This window comes from Meles meles, chromosome 6, assembly GCF_922984935.1.
Source record: "Meles meles chromosome 6, mMelMel3.1 paternal haplotype, whole genome shotgun sequence".
Classification (NCBI taxonomy): Eukaryota; Metazoa; Chordata; class Mammalia; order Carnivora; family Mustelidae; genus Meles; species Meles meles.
In genome coordinates, this window is record NC_060071.1 from 2366301 (window position 1) to 2382451 (window position 16151).

General features: G+C 62.2%; 1 protein-coding gene across 1 annotated transcript in view; it reads left to right on the top strand.

Moving 5' to 3' along the window:
• The window catches only part of LOC123944518 (cell migration inducing hyaluronidase 1), a 124735-nt gene that overhangs the window by 92491 nt on the left and 16093 nt on the right, over positions 1-16151 (top strand). The window contains exons 14-20 of the mRNA XM_046009684.1: positions 7232-7437; positions 8123-8192; positions 8818-8946; positions 10972-11057; positions 11935-12066; positions 12981-13016; positions 13097-13252. Coding sequence (XP_045865640.1) covers positions 7232-7437; positions 8123-8192; positions 8818-8946; positions 10972-11057; positions 11935-12066; positions 12981-13016; positions 13097-13252 — 815 coding nt within the window. The remainder of the gene's footprint in view (positions 1-7231; positions 7438-8122; positions 8193-8817; positions 8947-10971; positions 11058-11934; positions 12067-12980; positions 13017-13096; positions 13253-16151) is intronic.

Sequence of the window (16151 nt, forward strand, 5' to 3'; positions counted from 1 at the left end):
GAGCTCTGGGGCTTCGTACAGAAGCACGTGGGTTCCAGAGGTTGGCCCATGACTTCTGAGCTGCGGCATCTTGGACAAATTGTTGGACATCCCCAAACTTCTGCTGTCCTCCTCGGCCAAGTGGGGAGTCGCAGCCCATGCAGGCGGCTGTGCGGGGCAGGGACACAAGGGAGCCCCGGGTCAGCCCCCGCCCACCGGCTCACGTGGGGCACTGACCAGGAACCGGCCAGTTCTCTGTGGCAGGGACAGGAGGGCTGTGGCTGGAATGACCGCAGAACGTGGGGCGGTTTTGGGTCTCAAGGAAGAAGAAAGGAGAATGTGTTCTCGCGGAAGCAGAAAGACAGAAAGATGTAGGACAGGTGGGAAAGGCCGGGAACGCGGCAGCAGACAGAGCGTGAGCTCGGCCTCCGGGGCCTGAGTGTCCATCTGATTTCTGCCTTGGACCTGTTGTGGGTCGTGGGCCAGTCATTTTCCCTCTCATGTCTGTTTTCTCCTCTGTGAAACCCCATGGTTGAGTGCACATGGGACGTGTGGCCCCGGGAGCGAGTGTGGGCTGTTCTGCTGGTCTGTGCGCGTGCAGAACGAATGCCGTGCAGGCCCTCGGGGCGTTCTCTGGCAGGGTGACGGCTGAGCTTGGGACAGCGTTGGATTAGTTAAGAAAGATAACAGGACGGCGTCTGGGAGTTCTGCTTGCTCTGAGCGCTCGTTCTCAAGCTTCGTTCTTTTTTTTTTTTTTTAAAGATTTTATTTATTTATTTGACAGAGAGATCACAAGCAGGCAGAGAGGCAGGCAGAGAGAGAGGGAAGCAGGCTCACTGCTGAGCAGAGAGCCCGATGTGGGACTTGATCCCAGGACCCTGAGATCATGACCTGAGCCGAAGGCAGCAGCTTAAACCACTGAGCCACCCAGGCGCCCTCAAGCTTCGTTCTTAAATCTAACTTCAGTTGCCCTTCGCTTCCCGTTAACGGAAGAGGCAGATGTTAACGTTCCAGCAGCGCGTCGGTGTGAGCAGAGGCCGATCTGCTTCTCAGGCAGCTGTGCACACACACGCAGGCACACACACACGCAGGCGCACACACGTGCACACACGCACGCGCACACACGCAGGCGCACGCACACACAGTGTGGACGCACGGCCGTGCTCACATTCACTTTTGCCCAGTGTGTGGTGCAGGGCACAACAGGCCACTCGCGTGGCTGCTCAGTGAGAAGGTGAGAACGAGAAGGGTTTGGCCATGTTGGTGGCACTGTGCCTCCCGGGAGCCGCGGGCGGGGGCCCTGGCTGGAGGAACGGGCTCCCGCAGGGGAAGCAGGGCAGGAAGCGTCTAGGGACACCGGATTCTGGGTCAGGTGGGGACTCAGGCAGGCAGGGGCCAGGATCGAGCGCAGGCCAGGAGTGACCCTCGGAACCCACTCGTTTGGGGCTGCTCGATGGGTCAGCTGCAACCACGCAAGAGATTTTCGGAGCCAGAGACTTGGACGACATCTTGCTGCCCTCCCTGTGCCAAGGCCGTGCTTCTGTCTGGTGCTGGGCAACACTGACCAGCAGAACGGGAGGGAGAGCCCATCGGCCTCCCGGGTGCCATCCAGAGGCCGGGCTGCACTAGGCCTAGGTGAGCGGCCGGCCGCCTCATCCCACTGGCCATGCAGGGCTCTGGCCGCACTCAGCTCGGGTCCCCGCCGGACGGCCAGGCCAGGCTGGTGGCTGCCATCTGGAGCCAAAGACCCGCGCGGCCCTTCCGAGCTGACACCAGTTGGCCCGGCTTAGCATCTGGGTGAAGGAAGGCCTCAGGGCCCCAGATAACGGGAAGCATTTGTTCCTTCCCCGAGCGCCGCAGCCCGGGGCAGAGCTGGGGTTCAGATCGGCACCCCTCCCCATGCTCCACCTCGGGGGCAGAAGGACCACACTGGGAGCTGGGTGCTCTCCGTTGGCAGGGGATGTTAGCGCCCCTCGCTCTGGCTTGAAGGATCTAGCAGTGGCCGGGCTGGTATGGAAAGGTGTTTGCATCCGGTGGGATGAAGGAGGCCGAGCACAGACACCGATTTAGAAGGCGAAGCCGCTCGCAGCGTGGAGGATGCCTTTACCCTCGGGCCGTCCCAGGTCTGCACATGCCCGAGGCCCGGCCCTCCCTCCACGCCTGGGCTTCCCCTGCCTGTGGACAGACTCCCGTGCCCTCGTCCTAGGAAACAGCCTCCCTCCTTCCCCGACCCCAGCCCGGGCTGCCCACCTGCACTCCTCTCGCCACTCTTGCCCCCTGCTTCTTGGAGAGGGCAGTCCGGGCGTGGCATTCCCGCCAACACCTGCTTCTCATCCCCTCCTAGCGGGCAGACACACGGGGCTCTCAGCGTCTGCTCCCCCAGAGCCCGAGGAGCTGTTAGGGTCGCTGTGCGCCCCGGGAGCTCCTGCTCAACGAACCTGCCGCCCCTCCTCCCCGGCCTCCTTGCTCGCTCAGCGACAGTGACCGCAGAACCGCCGGACTGAGCGGACAGAGTCCCGCCGCCTGTGTCCTAGCACTGCCCATGTGAACTCCGGGGGGCTGAGCCAAACTTTCTGAGCCTCAGTTTCCCTGCTGGGCAGGATGAGGTTGAGGACACAGCCCATTGCAAGGGCTTTGAGCAGGACGAAGCCAGGAAACACGTGTGGCAAACTCGGCTTTGGCGCATCGTAGTCGGATCCCCAGGCCTCTCTGTGTCCTGTGCCCTGGGGAAGCCTCCCTGCTTCCACGAGCTCGTGGTAGGTCCCCTTGTCCCCTGTGTACGCACAGAGTAGAGCCGGGAGTTCGGCAAACGCTGCGTCCGTGTCCTCCTCTCCGCTCTGCACACTCACCGTGCGTGCCGACAAAGTCAAGGCCGGCGGTTAGACCACACTGACATGCTGATTGTCCTCTTTTTTTTTTTTTTTTTAAAGATTTTATTTATTTATTTGACAGATAGAGATCACAAGTAGGGAGAGAGGCAGGCAGAGAGAGAGAGAGAGAGAGGAGGAAGCAGGCTCCCCGCCAAGCAGAGAGCCCGACGCGGGACTCGATCCCAGGACCCCGAGATCATGACCTGAGCTGAAGGCAGCAGCTTAAACCACTGAGCCACCCAGGCGCCCCGCTGATTGTCCTCTTGATGACAAGACGCGAGGAACCGCAGAGCCCCCTTCACGTGACTGTCGCGTCTACGGAACGGAGCTGGGGAAATGCCTCTCGGGAGACTGAGGCCACGGTGGTGTTTTCTTTGAAACCGGGTGGTCACCACAGAAGCCCCAGGATGCTGGCCAGTGCGGGGTGCAGCCGGCCCTCAGAGAAAGGCTTTCCTGTCCATCCCCCCCAGGCGGGCAGCCGGGGGCCCATGGCGGGCTCCCCCTGCATCTCCGTGAGTTTCTGAGCTGTGGGGCAGGCAGTGGGACGCAGGGGACATGCCTGCTCTCTCCTGGGAGCAGCGAATCTGTTCCAGAGCTTTCGAGGGAGGTAGAAAGACTCCGGTATGGATTCTGTCTGCTTCCCACACCCCTTCCATTTTCAGGGCAAAGGGGGGTGGGAGCAGAAAACCCAACCTTTCCTGCTTCCCCACCTGGTCCGCGGCTCAAAGTGTGTGGTCATTGGTGCAAAGGCATCTGGGGGCCCCACGCCTGCTGCAGCCCCCGCCGTCCAGCCTCAGGGAGACACCAGTCCCGCAGCTTTCTCCTGCGGATACGGCTGTGGTCCCTTGTCCTGTACAGCGGGCGCCCAGAGCCTTCTCTCCCCACCCAGATCTGGGAACCACGGGCCAGGAGTCTGTTGGCCCTGTTTCCTGGTTTCTTGAATTCAGTCTCACTGGCTCTTGGATTCCGATAGCTGCTCCCAATTCTCCTCCCCGCCTGAGCCCCCACGAGGACCTCAGACAGCGGCGCTCACTGTCCCCCGAAGAGTCCCAGGCGGGGGCTTCTGCCGACGGGTCAGGGAAGAGGTGCGCTGGGGAAGAGGCGGGTGCGTCCCCATCAGCTCAGGGAGCAGCTGGCCAGGGGCGCCAGGCCGCTCTTTCCCGGGCTCCCTTCCCGCTCATGCCTCTCCCGGGCTGCCTCCCGGGGCTCCGTCTTCCTGGTAGGCGGAGCGCGACCTGGTTCTCCACCGCCTTCTTGGCTGCTGTCTGCCCGCCACATACTCCTTAAGACTCGGCAAAAATAGGTTCTTTTCTTCAGTGGCTCGAAGAACTGCAAGTGAGTGGTAGAATCCTGGAAATGCGTCTTTCAGTCTGATCGTATCTGGGGTCAAGTTTCTCGCTAGTACGGATGGTGTCTCGCTGGCCCGGAAGGCGGGAGTCAGGCAGGGCTGATTTCCGGTCGTGTTTGCTCGTCTGCAGCCGCTGTGTCTTCCTCTCGCTGGAGGAGGTCGGTCTGCCCACAACCCTCCACTTCACACGCGTTTTCCTAGCTTGGTCACCAACAGCTTCCTCCTTTCCTCCTTTCCTCTAAACGATGTCCGGGTTCAGGCAATGAGTTACAGGGTCGTGTCAGATGAAGCAGACCCTGAGGGCTGAGCCCTTTGCTCCTTCCTAATCTCCTGCCAGGACCCCACCTGACTGCACTCCAAGACGTCCAACAGCTTCCGGGAATCCCCGTTTGCACTGCCAACCCTCCGCAGGGGTGACGTGCGGACGAAGGGAGGGCAACGTGTGATTTGCGCTTGAGAGCGGGGTGCGGGCTGCGGGCTAGCCGCCAGGGACTTGATGGCCCCCCTCAAACCCGTATGGTGTTGTCTGGGAGTGCGGCTGTAGTGTACGGATTCGTCTGTCTGTCTGTCTGTCTGTCTCAGGCTGTGACACAGTGTAAATACTCAGTTCTGGGAAACGTTCTGAGGCAGAAGGATCAGAGACCTAAGAGGCAGCTTTTAGAAGGCACCTGTCACCCCAGCGAGGCCTGGGCCGTGTGCAAGTCTGTGGCCGAGCCAAGGCTTGGACTCGTGTCTTCTGCTCCCACCCAGCCCTTTCCTCCTCCTCACCGCGCCGTCCCCTCCCTCCGCTGTCCCCTCCGCTGTCCCCTCCGCGCCTGCGCCGTCCCCGCCCGCCCCCGAGGAGAAGGCACAAGACGGATGGGATTGCTTCGGTCGGGGGCTGCTGACAACTGGGAGGACGGAACAGAACAGAATCGGCGGGTGGAGAACCGGGTCGGAAGGCGAAAGGGAGACAGGCCGCGGTCGGAATGAAGCGAGATAACGTCTGTAACACACTCGACACCCCACAAAGCCTAGTTCTCGTTATTCCTTTCGGTGCAGGCTTTTCCCCGGTGCACTCCTCAAGGGTCTTGGGGGGCATCTCTTCCCGGGGCGTTGGTTAGAATGAGCGTCCCTGACCCTGACTCCTCTCTCACTCCCGTTGCCTCCGGAGAAGGGCCACGCGGGGTGTGGTCGGGACAGCGGGGAACGTGGGCGCTTGGGACTCTGAAAGAGCCGTGGGCAGGAGGCGGGAGGCCAGGGTCTGAACGCGGCTGCGGCTCCGGCTCCCGGTCCGTGAGCTCGCTGGGACCCCCACGGCCCCGCTCTGGCCGGCAGTGTCCTTCTCCGTAAGTGGCGGCCTGGGACTTGCTTGAAGCTGTCCCCGCCAGCCCCAGCAGCCCCCGCTTCCTCCTGCTTGTCTTTCCGGATGTTGACAAGCCGCTTCCCAGCTGACTGGGACGAAAGGAGGCCGCCCCATCGGATGACCCTGGTGTTTGCTCACTGCTCGGTGAGGGACAGAACAGGACTCCAGATCACGCCTTTGCCAATAACCAAGGATCAGGGAGGGACATGGAGGGAACACAGCCGGCCTGGAACAAGGCGGCCTGTGTGTTTGGACCCTCCCCTGTGGGGCAAGTGGACGCAGGAAGAAAGCGAGGGTCCCAGCCCTGCCTGGCTTTGAACACATGGGTGGTACGACCTTGGGCAAATCACTTCGTTTTCCCGAGTCTCAGTTTCCTTAGCTCTAAAAACCAAACAAAGCCAAACGCCAAAACCAAGTATTCTAGAATTGTGTAAGACTTCAGCAAGACGAAAAGGACGTGAAGGGTCCCGGTTCCGGATGCTTCTAGAACGTGGCTGTCTGGAGATTGGAGCAGGCAGGCTCTGTCCTAGGAAGAGTCCGGGGGTAGCTGGGGTGCTCACCCGGGGTCTGTGTGTCCCCGCCAGGGGAACTGTGCCACCCCCAACCCAGGGGAGTGCTTGGCAGCGAGTGTCTGAGACATTTCTACTGTCACACTGCGGGATGCTGCTGACTTGTGGCGAGGACAGAAGCCCGGAACGCCGTTAAACTCCCACAAGGGACGGGATGGCTCCCTGAAGTGTTACCGGTACTGACGGGGAGCTGTTCTGGGGTGGGGCCTGGATGTTCCGGGGCCTGGCCTGCTGGTAGGTTCGTAATCCGTGTGGGTCGAACTGATGTCCTAGGGTGCGGGTCGAGATCTCAGTTACGTTCAGTGGGTGTTTCTCACCATCGTCAGCGCTCTGCCGTGGACAGGCTATCTTTGAGGTGGTGAGCATCCCGTCTCTGGGGCATTCAAGTAGAAGCACCATGCCCTTGTGTCCGGGGTGCTCACGGGCCGTCTGGCCTTGGGGAGGGAGGCGGCTCCGGCCAGGGACCCTGTAAGGACCTTTTAGTTCTGAGACTGATGTGCTCGTGGGGTTCAGACCCAGAAGGGGCCTCAGAGATTGTGGAGCCGGAGTCCCTCACCTGTGACGGGTGAGGGAGCCGAGTCTCCCGTCTGCTGGGACGCGCTGCTGGGACCGTGCCCCGCGTTCTCAGCGTCGGCGTCCCCCACTGACTCCGGGACTCCGGGTCGTGGACGAGCTGCGGTCTGCAGCCGTCTCTGGCTCTTGGCCCGAGGGTTGCCAATGTCTCCTGACGTGCACCGTGGGCCATGGCGAGGGCCCAGCCTGCCGGGCTCAGATGCTGCCCCGCCGGGGAAGCCGTCCCACCGCCCTTTCCAGCGGGCTGCGTTCTGTGCAGTTCCTCCTCATAAGCTGTGTCCCTGGGGTGCTCTTGCCTGCATGGGCCCCGCCTCTCACACTTTGTCCCTGCCCCACCCTATGCTGGAAGGGGCTTTGAAGTCCGCGTCCCAGCCCGCAGGCCGCACACCCGGGCCAGGCCCCTCCCCAAGCCGGCGGGGTTCCTCACGGGACCTGGGGTGCCGCCCGTGCCCTGTCACATTTGCCGATCAAAGGGCTGAGTGCACCATCGTTCCCGGTCGGGAACAGGGGGGCGCTGGGTGAGAGGCCCCGGTCTTGCTCCCCGCAGGTCAAGGACGTGGTGGGCTACAACTCTCTGGGCCACTGCTTCTTCACGGAGGACGGGCCAGAGGAGCGGAACACCTTCGACCACTGCCTGGGCCTCCTCGTCAAGTCTGGGACCCTCCTCCCCTCCGACCGCGACAGCAAGATGTGCAGGACAGTCACAGGAGACTCCTACCCCGGCTACATCCCCAAGCCCCGGCAGGACTGCAGGCGAGTGCCTCCCCCTCCCGCCACCGGCCACCGCAGGCCGCGCCCCGGAGGGCCCTGCGCGCAGAGCAGGCGCTCATTCACCCGCCCCCGGCCAGGCCTCTGACCTCGGCACCCCGGGGCTTCTAAGTGGCTTGTGCCTCGCAGCCTTAGCCCCCTACTGCCCTCAGTCTCTCCGCCGAGGCCACGGAGGCCACAGAGGCCATGGAGGGCCTGCTGTCTACTCCCTCCTTCTCTGCTTGCCCGTGGCCATCATTCCTGTCCACAGAGAACCATTGTCCTCATCTTCGGGCTTCCCCCGACGTCCTGTGGCCCTCCTCTGCGAGGCCATGAGCTGCCCCACGGGGCCCCAGTGGGAACCCGCGGGTCTCCCATTTGGAGACAGACAGGACTGCCCGTGTAGTCAGCCTTCCCTTGCGGGCCTCTCCCCGAGTATCGGGCCCTGTCCGGGCGCTGGTGGCTTCTCCCCATTGGAGAGCTGGGCTCCGACTTCAGCCACCAACGGCCTCCACCTCAGCGTGCCCCGTGCCCCCTTTGAACTGCGAGCCCTCGAGACGCGGAAGCCCACCGCCCTCGCACGAGCAAACCGGGTTTCATAGCGGACTAAGGGTCTCTCGTGCCTCGCATGGGGGGCAGGGCAGCCAGCAGCCGCTGGGTGACGTCATGCGGTCCCTGCCCCACCCCGCAGTGCGGTGTCCACCTTCTGGATGGCCAACCCCAACAACAACCTCATGAACTGCGCGGCCGCGGGCTCCGAGGTGAGCAGAACGACCCCTTCCTCTTCGGCAGGAAGTAAACTGGGGCGGCGGGGAGGGGAAAGGAGCCCCAGGTCAGGGTCAGCCTGGATAAGGGGTCACGTGGACTTGGCTTTAAGCAACGGACCCTGTACCTTTACCATACGGGGGATCAGAGCACTTTACTGAAATGACTGATTATTCCATGGAAAAGGGTGTGGCTTGGAGCTGTCCCCGCCCACAAGTGCCGCCCTCAGCTAAAATTGTGTAATTCGTGCATCAACCCTGAGGCAGGGGCCTGTCCCTTCCACCTGCTGGGCAGGGAAGCCGGGGCAGGGAGGGCGAACGTGCCCAGGGGCAAGCATGGGATTCCAACGCGGTGTTCCGTCTACACAGCCTTGCTCTCACCCACTCCTCCCTGCCGCTTAGCATCCATGGGACCCGAGGGGTCAGGTGCCGTCTCTGGGCCTCCGTGTCCAGAGCTGCAAAATGAAAGGGAAGAGCCAGGAGCATCATGGACCCCGAGCCAGCGGTTTGGGGATGGGCTGCAGGGAACCCGATGGGCGGTCGTGCTGGTTCCTGCCCCCGTCGGGCCATTCCAGCCTGCGGGGCTGACTTCTGTGGCTCTCCCCGTACCCCACCCCAACAGGAGACCGGGTTCTGGTTCATCTTCCACCACGTGCCCACAGGCCCCTCGGAGGGAATGTACTCCCCGGGCTATTCAGAGCACATTCCACTGGGAAAATTCCATAACAACCGAGCACATTCCAACTACCGGGTAAGTCTTTCCAGACCCTGCCTCCCTGGCCAGCCTGGCCGTCTTCCCTCCCGGGCCTGCAGGTCATCAGAGCTGGGACAGCCTGCTGGCTACGGCCCACGGCCACGGTGTTCCTAGAGCCCGTCTGCAGAAAAGCAAAGCCTCCTCGGCTCCTGCTGTTCTTAGTGAGAATGTCCCACGGCTGTTCTTCCCTTGGCCCTGCCTTAGCCTCTGGTCAGAGCTAGAAGGAGAAGCAAGGGGCGCCTGACCCTGAAGGCGTAGCCTGACCTGCCAGCTAGGGAGCCGGTCCTGAAGGAGGGTGGGGGCTCCGATCCTGCTGCGTTGTTCCGGGAGATGGGCTGCTCCGTCCATGCAGAGCCGAGGGGCAGGCGGGAAACAGGGAAACAGAAGCCCCTGGTCCAGAACCACACCGGGTGCCGGGAAGGAGGGCTGGGACTCCCGCCGTGTCGAGGACGCCCCCCGGGACAGCAGCAAGGATGGAGCCATGGGACACAGAGCGGGGGAGCCAGGCTGAGACCAGAGGGGGCACCCGGGGGTGCAGAGGTGGCCTTGGGGGGCTGGCGCAGTATGCACGGGTCGAGGTTGATCTTCTGGTCCAGCCCCTACTGGGACGGACGAGGAAGCCGAGCCCCGGAGGGGATGGATGCATCAGGATGGAGAGGAAAAACCTCCTGCAGGGGATTGCTGTGGAGAAGGGGAATCCTCTTGGAGCCGGCCGGGGCTTACACCTGCGCTGGGGCAGCAGAGGGGGCCTGTGGGCAGCGCGGGGCAGCTGAGGGGCGTCTGGGCAGCTTCAGGGCCTGGAGGCCAAGCGGGAAGAGTCTCTCGGGACAGAGAGTAGAGACGAGGAGGCAGCAACGTCCTCTTGACAGAGCAGGGGTTCCCGAGGCTGCCTGGGCTGTACAGGAATGACACAGAGGTGAAGGCTGCAGGGCGGGGGTCGACCAAGCAGGGGTCAGGCTGTGCTGGCTGCTTCTTGGGACCCCTTCCTCAAGAAGCCTTCCTCTGAGCTGGACGCTGGGCCAGGTAGCGCCTGGATAGGGGACCTTCGAAGCAGGGGGCTGTGAGCAGGGCAGGAGGTAGGCAGGGACTCGCGGGTACAGGTGAGGAGGGGGCGGGCAGGAACCACGAGCTGCACTGATTGAATGGAGTCTTGGGCTTGGTGCCCCCCCCCCCCATGAGCCCCGCCCCTGCTCCCCATGGGTGAGGGTCCTAGTCCGGGGCCATGGCCCGGGGGCCAGCACTGAGCCTTTCGCCATCCTCTGATATCAGTGTTCTTAGCCTGTCTTAACGCAGGCCACAGCTGGGGCTTGGGGGGACGACAGTCATGGCTCATGAGCAGCTGGGGATCTGGCCCTTCGTCTTCCGACCCACGACACTCTGACTTAGGAATGCGCTAGCCAGGGTGGCCTCCGGCTACTGGAGAAGGGAGCCTGGGTTTGGGCCTTCCCAGGAGGCCAGGAGGCCCCCTCACTGGGAGGCCCTGACTCCTTTGCGCCCAGAGCTGACCACGTAAACACCTTCAGGGCCAAACAGGAATGGAGGTTCTGCCCTTGAGTCAGGCAGGAGCCCAGGCAGAGCTGTGGGAGGACCCCAGACCCCTGCCCCCTGTGGGGAGACAAGACCTACATTCAGCAGTTCCTCTAAGTCTCTGCAGACACGTTTCCCAGGAGCGCGTGCCTGTCGCCCTTGACATGGGGCCCAGGCTTGTAACTGCCCAGAGCAAGGTGAGTTCCGGGCACGGACCTAGCTGCGTGACTCTGGACGAGACACGTACCCCTCCAGACCTCAGCTTCCTCACGCACACCTGCAAGAGGACGCCGTATTCCAGATTTGCTCTGAGCAAAGCCAGGCCATACGGGCTGCTCACCTCCCTCTCTGCAGACCCCTTACTTCTGTTAATGCATCCCGACAGCACGGCTGGTTTTACTGGAGTGTGCAAGAGTGTGTGGTGAGGCTGGGCCTGAGGAGGGGCCCCAGCCTGGAAGAGGAAGTGACCATTCCCTGACTGTCCCCTCCCCGCAGGCTGGCATGATCATAGACAACGGGGTCAAGACTACGGAGGCCTCTGCCAAGGACAAGCGGCCCTTCCTGTCTATCATCTCCGCCAGGTAGTCACCCCTGGGGACGCACACACTCCGCACTGGGCTCCTGACCCAGCTTTGCTCTCTCTGCTCGCTCGCTCACTCGCTCGCTCACTCATCGGGTAGCTGGTGGGCACTCTCTCTGTCCTGGGCCTACAGCTCGCTGCTGGGGTCACCTGGTGAAAATCGGAGTGGGGCGAAGTCTGAATTAGGCTTCGGCTATCGCCGAGGAAGGGAGACAGACATCTCTAGAGGTTCCTGGATCTCTCAGCCAGAGCCAGGACCTGGTCCGTCGGCCGGCTGGGCCGAGAGCTACAGGGGAAGAGGGAAGTCGGGGAGAACGGCACCCCTGGGTTCTTGGGACGCGACTGAGCTCAGCCGGAGGCTGGGGCCACGATCCAAAGGTGCTTTCAAAACCTCAAGGTCATTAGGCAGCTCAGTGCCGTTGAAAGACGCCAAGGTGCTTGGCCTGCTTCAGAGCGAATGGCTTGGTGCCATGATAACGTGGATGGCAGGCATCTGCCGGTCTGGACGCCACCGATCCCTGCGTGCAGCCCAGGAGCTGAGCCCAGAGTAGCTGTGAGGTCGAGAGTCCCCCGTCCATGGGGAGCTGGGCATTCCCAGCCCCGGGGGCCACACCGCACGCAGGGATCGGGCCTGGCCGGCTGGACTTCCCTCTGCACTGTGACCCGCCCTGGCCCGCGTGGGGTGGGGGCTCCTCGGCCCAAGTGGCTTCTGTGACAGGCTGGGCAGCTTCGTGCCAGAGCCCAGGGAATGGGAGCTGGCAGTGGCCTCCTCGGCGCCTTCCTGTCACTGTGCTTGGGGGGAAGCTCACGGCCAGAAGGGGTTCTGCTCAGCAGCCCCCCAACCCGGCCACCTGTGCCCTCCCCACGGTACGCTCCAGATACAGCCCTCACCAGGATGCCGACCCGCTGAAGCCGCGGGAGCCGGCCATCATCCGACATTTCACCGCCTACAAGAACCAGGACCACGGGGCCTGGCTGCGCGGCGGGGACGTGTGGCTGGACAGCTGTCGGTGAGGAGACAGCCGTGGGGTCTGGGACAGGGAGGGGCTGACGTCTCCCCACATGGAGGAGAGGAGAGCAGGGTGGGGAGGAACAGGTACGTGGGCTTTGGCCTTCTGGTCCCTCCCGAGGCAGCGGCGTCCCCTCAGCCCCTCTAAAAACAGCGTACGCAGGTGCTGTGGGTCACCGAGCAGCCCCCAGGTGAGGCTCTCTCAGCCGCAGAGCCGGTCCGTGAGAAGAGGGAGGAGGGACGCAGCCGGCGTGTTCTGGGTCCCTGCCGTGCCCCGAGTCCTGGTTGCCTTTGCCACCGGGCTTCTCGAGATACAAATGATCACCTCCATTTGGGAGATGGTAAACCGAGGCTGAGTTCAATGACCAACAAGCAAGTAGTGGAACTAGGGCTCGAAATCACAACCTGTGGGACTTGGAAGCATGGCCACAGCATAACTCTGACTGTGGGTTCCCCCCTTCCCAGCACTGCCTGACCCCTGGGAAGCTTGGCATCTGTCCGCCCCTCTTGCCGGGGCTGGACTGGGAGTAGGGGTGGCTGGGGGAGTTGGAACCGCATCCACAGAGCCCGTCTTTACCGAGTCGGGCCCCGAGGGTGGCCCTCCGAAGGGGGGAGGGTCCTCCGAGGTCCAACCTCACACTTAGCCCTGGAGTCATGGGCGGGTAGGAGGGCAGGAGGCGGCTCACGGGGCCTGGTGTGTGTGCTGCCGAGGGGCACTGTGGCCCCAAACGCTGAGCCCCATCTTTGCAAGCAGAGCCCAAACGGGAGAGCCCCCAGCTCCCTCAGCACAGCCCGTGCCTCCTTCCCCACACAGCGTCCACGGTGCAATGCCGGGGACAGGGGAGGGTCCTTCCACGCGTGGCTTCCCCGAGTGTGCAGGGAGGGCAGGCTCTGACGGTCCGCTCTTGTCCCCAGGTTTGCTGACAATGGCATCGGCCTGACCCTGGCCAGGTAAGGGCAGCCGTCATTGTGCTGAGCCCTCCATGGGAAGCCGCTCTGGACAGCTCAGCCCAGACACCTTCTCCCTACAGCGGTGGGACCTTCCCGTACGACGAGGGCTCCAAGCAGGAGATAAAGAACAGCCTGTTTGTTGGCGAGAGTGGCAACGTGGGGACGGAAATGATGGACAACAGGATCTGGGGCCCCGGCGGCCTGGACCACAGCGGGAGGACCCTCCCCATAGGCCAGTAGGTTTTCAGCCTGGGTGGCTTCCTCGTGTGGCTTGCGCTGGGCGGCAGCAGTGGAGGGAAGGGTGCCGGTGATTTCCGCCTGCCGGTGATTTCCACCTGCTGGCGGCCGGCCCTGTCCGTGACCCAGAGGAGAGGTCACTCAATCCAAAGGCGTTAGCCGGCAGTGGGGTGAAATTGAGCACAGGAGAAAGGAATTTATTGTTTTTTTTTTTTTAAGATTTTATTTATTTATTTGTCAGAGAGAGAGCGAGAGAGAGCGTGAGCGCACAGGCAGACAGAGTAGCAGGCAGAGGGAGAAGCAGGCTCCCTGCCGAGCAAGGAGCCCGATGCGGGACTCGATCCCAGGATGCTGGGATCACGACCTGAGCCGAAGGCAGTGGCTTAACCCACTGAGCCACCCAGGTGCCCTAGGAGAAAGGAATTTTAAAGAACAGTGTGGGAGATCCGTCCACGGGGCCACGTGTCTATCGGAACGCAGCGTGGTTCTGGGAACACCTTAGTGGCATTCAGTGTCCAGCTCAGCGACCACGGCTCCTTCATCTCCGTCATCCTTCTGAGGATGGGGGACAGATGGACTCAGGCCCACGGGGAATAACCAGGGAGGGGACAGAACCTGAGGCCGTGTCCCACGCAGATGGGGACCTTCGACGGGAGACGGGATCCCACTCGGGGGAATGGCTTGGGAGGTGCTGTCACACCTCCTCGGGGCTGCCAGGGCCATTCAAGGCGAAACTCATTCCCTGTGGGCCCTGGGCGTTCAAACAAGCTCGTGCAGGGAGAAATTCCTGCGGCCAGGCTCGTTCCCCCGCAGAATCGTAGGGCTGCGCTAAGGGGCCGTGGGCGGTCTGTCACACGTGGAGTTCGCACAGAGTGGGGACGAGGACAAACACGTGGTTGGAGGAGGGGGCGACCTAGAGAGCTGACCGGCTCAGAGCAAAGGGACGCAAGGGACGTGGCCAGTTCCTCAGGGAGCTTCGTGGAGTAGAGGGGGGGAGAGGGGGTCCGTCTGTCTGATGGTGATTCTGCTCAAACGTGAATCTGACCCAGACTGCAAGGCTCCGAGCCGGCCAGCACAGGGGGCCAGGCTCGCCGAGTTCTAAGGGGGCCCCTCTGGCTCCCTGAGCATCTTTCCTTCTCCCGGGGAATGCGATTCCTGCCTCTACTGCGGGACACAGCCTGAAGTTCCCACCGCAGTGGGTGTGGCCTTTGCAAGGACGTTGGGGACGGAACCCCAGCCCCGCGGGCACAAGCCGTCAGGAAGCCCTTGTTTTTGTCTGGTTTAAGGGCTGCACCCGTCCCTTCGGGTCATTTTTATGAGCAAGTCGACCTCTGCTTGTTTGGGTGGCTTTGCTGCGGGTTACCGGCTTCCCAGGGCCGGAATGTCCTGATGACGCCGGGACTGTTTGTTTATGGAGCCCTCATGGGTCTGCCGAAGCAGGCAGGTTCCCCGCAGCGCCTTCACGAGTGGGGACTGTGCCTTCCCCGTCACGGGGACGCGTCCTGAATGGGACTGGGCCGGGCGCGGGAGGACGTGAGCACACACTCTGAGCGCGGCTAGTAAGGACAGCCGGTCCCCGGGGCGCACGACTGGAACCGCGCATGGAGGCGCCCGTGAGAACCGCGGCTCCAGGCCCTGCCGCTAATCGACTCCTGCCGATGCAGAAGTACAGGAAGTCCTTGGGGCCCATGAGGGCGCCGGCCAAGACTGGCATGATCGGGGCTTTCGTTGGGGAGCTGCTGAGGTGGAGGCCAGGGCATTGCGGAGTACGGCCTCTCCCCGGGGACCTTCTCGGTGTTTGTTCCCTCCTGCTGCCCTTGCTCCTTCATGCCGGCTGTGGAAGGAGGGGCCCGGCCCAGAAGCAGAGACACCAGTAAAAGCATACCAACTGGGCTCGAAGAAGGAACAAGCCTAGATGGGGGCAAGTGGCCCGTTCTCTGGTCCCTTCTGCTTCACCTCTGAGCATGTGGCCTCCTCCCCGTCCTTTCCCCGAGGCCTGGAGATCATGGCCTTCCTGGGGTTCAGGGGCAGCCCCATACTGTTGCCCTCCAGCAGGGGGGGCTGCCTCTCTGCAAGGGGTGCTGGGAAGGTTATGCACAGTTATCTCACGCATTACCATCGCCTTCCATTTTGTCCCAGACCCCAGAGACTTGCAATCGAAAGGCTTACTCAGACGAAACTCATCTGGGTTTTAATCTGATTAAATTATGGCAATTGAGATGAAGACGATCATGACTAATGGCTCTAGTCTCCCAAGGGACATAATACTGGCATTCTGTAGCAGTATCCACAATGTTTACCCAATGATTCTTCACAGGACGGAAAAACTGGGGGAAATATTTAAATAAAGGATAATTCCCCAAACCCCAGGCCAGCAACTAAACAGATATCCATTCTTCATCCAACCTTCCATCTTTCCATCTCTCCATCCTTCCTTCCATCCATCCACTCAATCACCTTTCCATCCACCCATCCATCCATCCGTCCGTCCGTCCGTCCATCCATCCATCCACCCATCCATCCATTCAACCATCCATCCACTCAACCACCCATCCGTCCACCCATCCGTCCGTCCATCCATCCATCCATCCATCCATCCATCCATCCATCCACTCAACCACCCATCCATCCACCCACCCATCCATCCACCCACCCATCCATCCATCCACCCATCCATCCATCCATCCACCCACCCATCCATCCAACCATCCATCCACTCAACCACCCATCCATCCACCCACCCATCCATCCATCCACCCACCCATCCATCCATCCACCCATCCATCCATCCAACCATCCATCCACTCAACCACCCATCCATCCGTCCATCCATCCGTCCGTCCATCTGTCCATCTATCCATCCTTCCATCCAGTAAGTCATCTGGCAATTGTTTACGG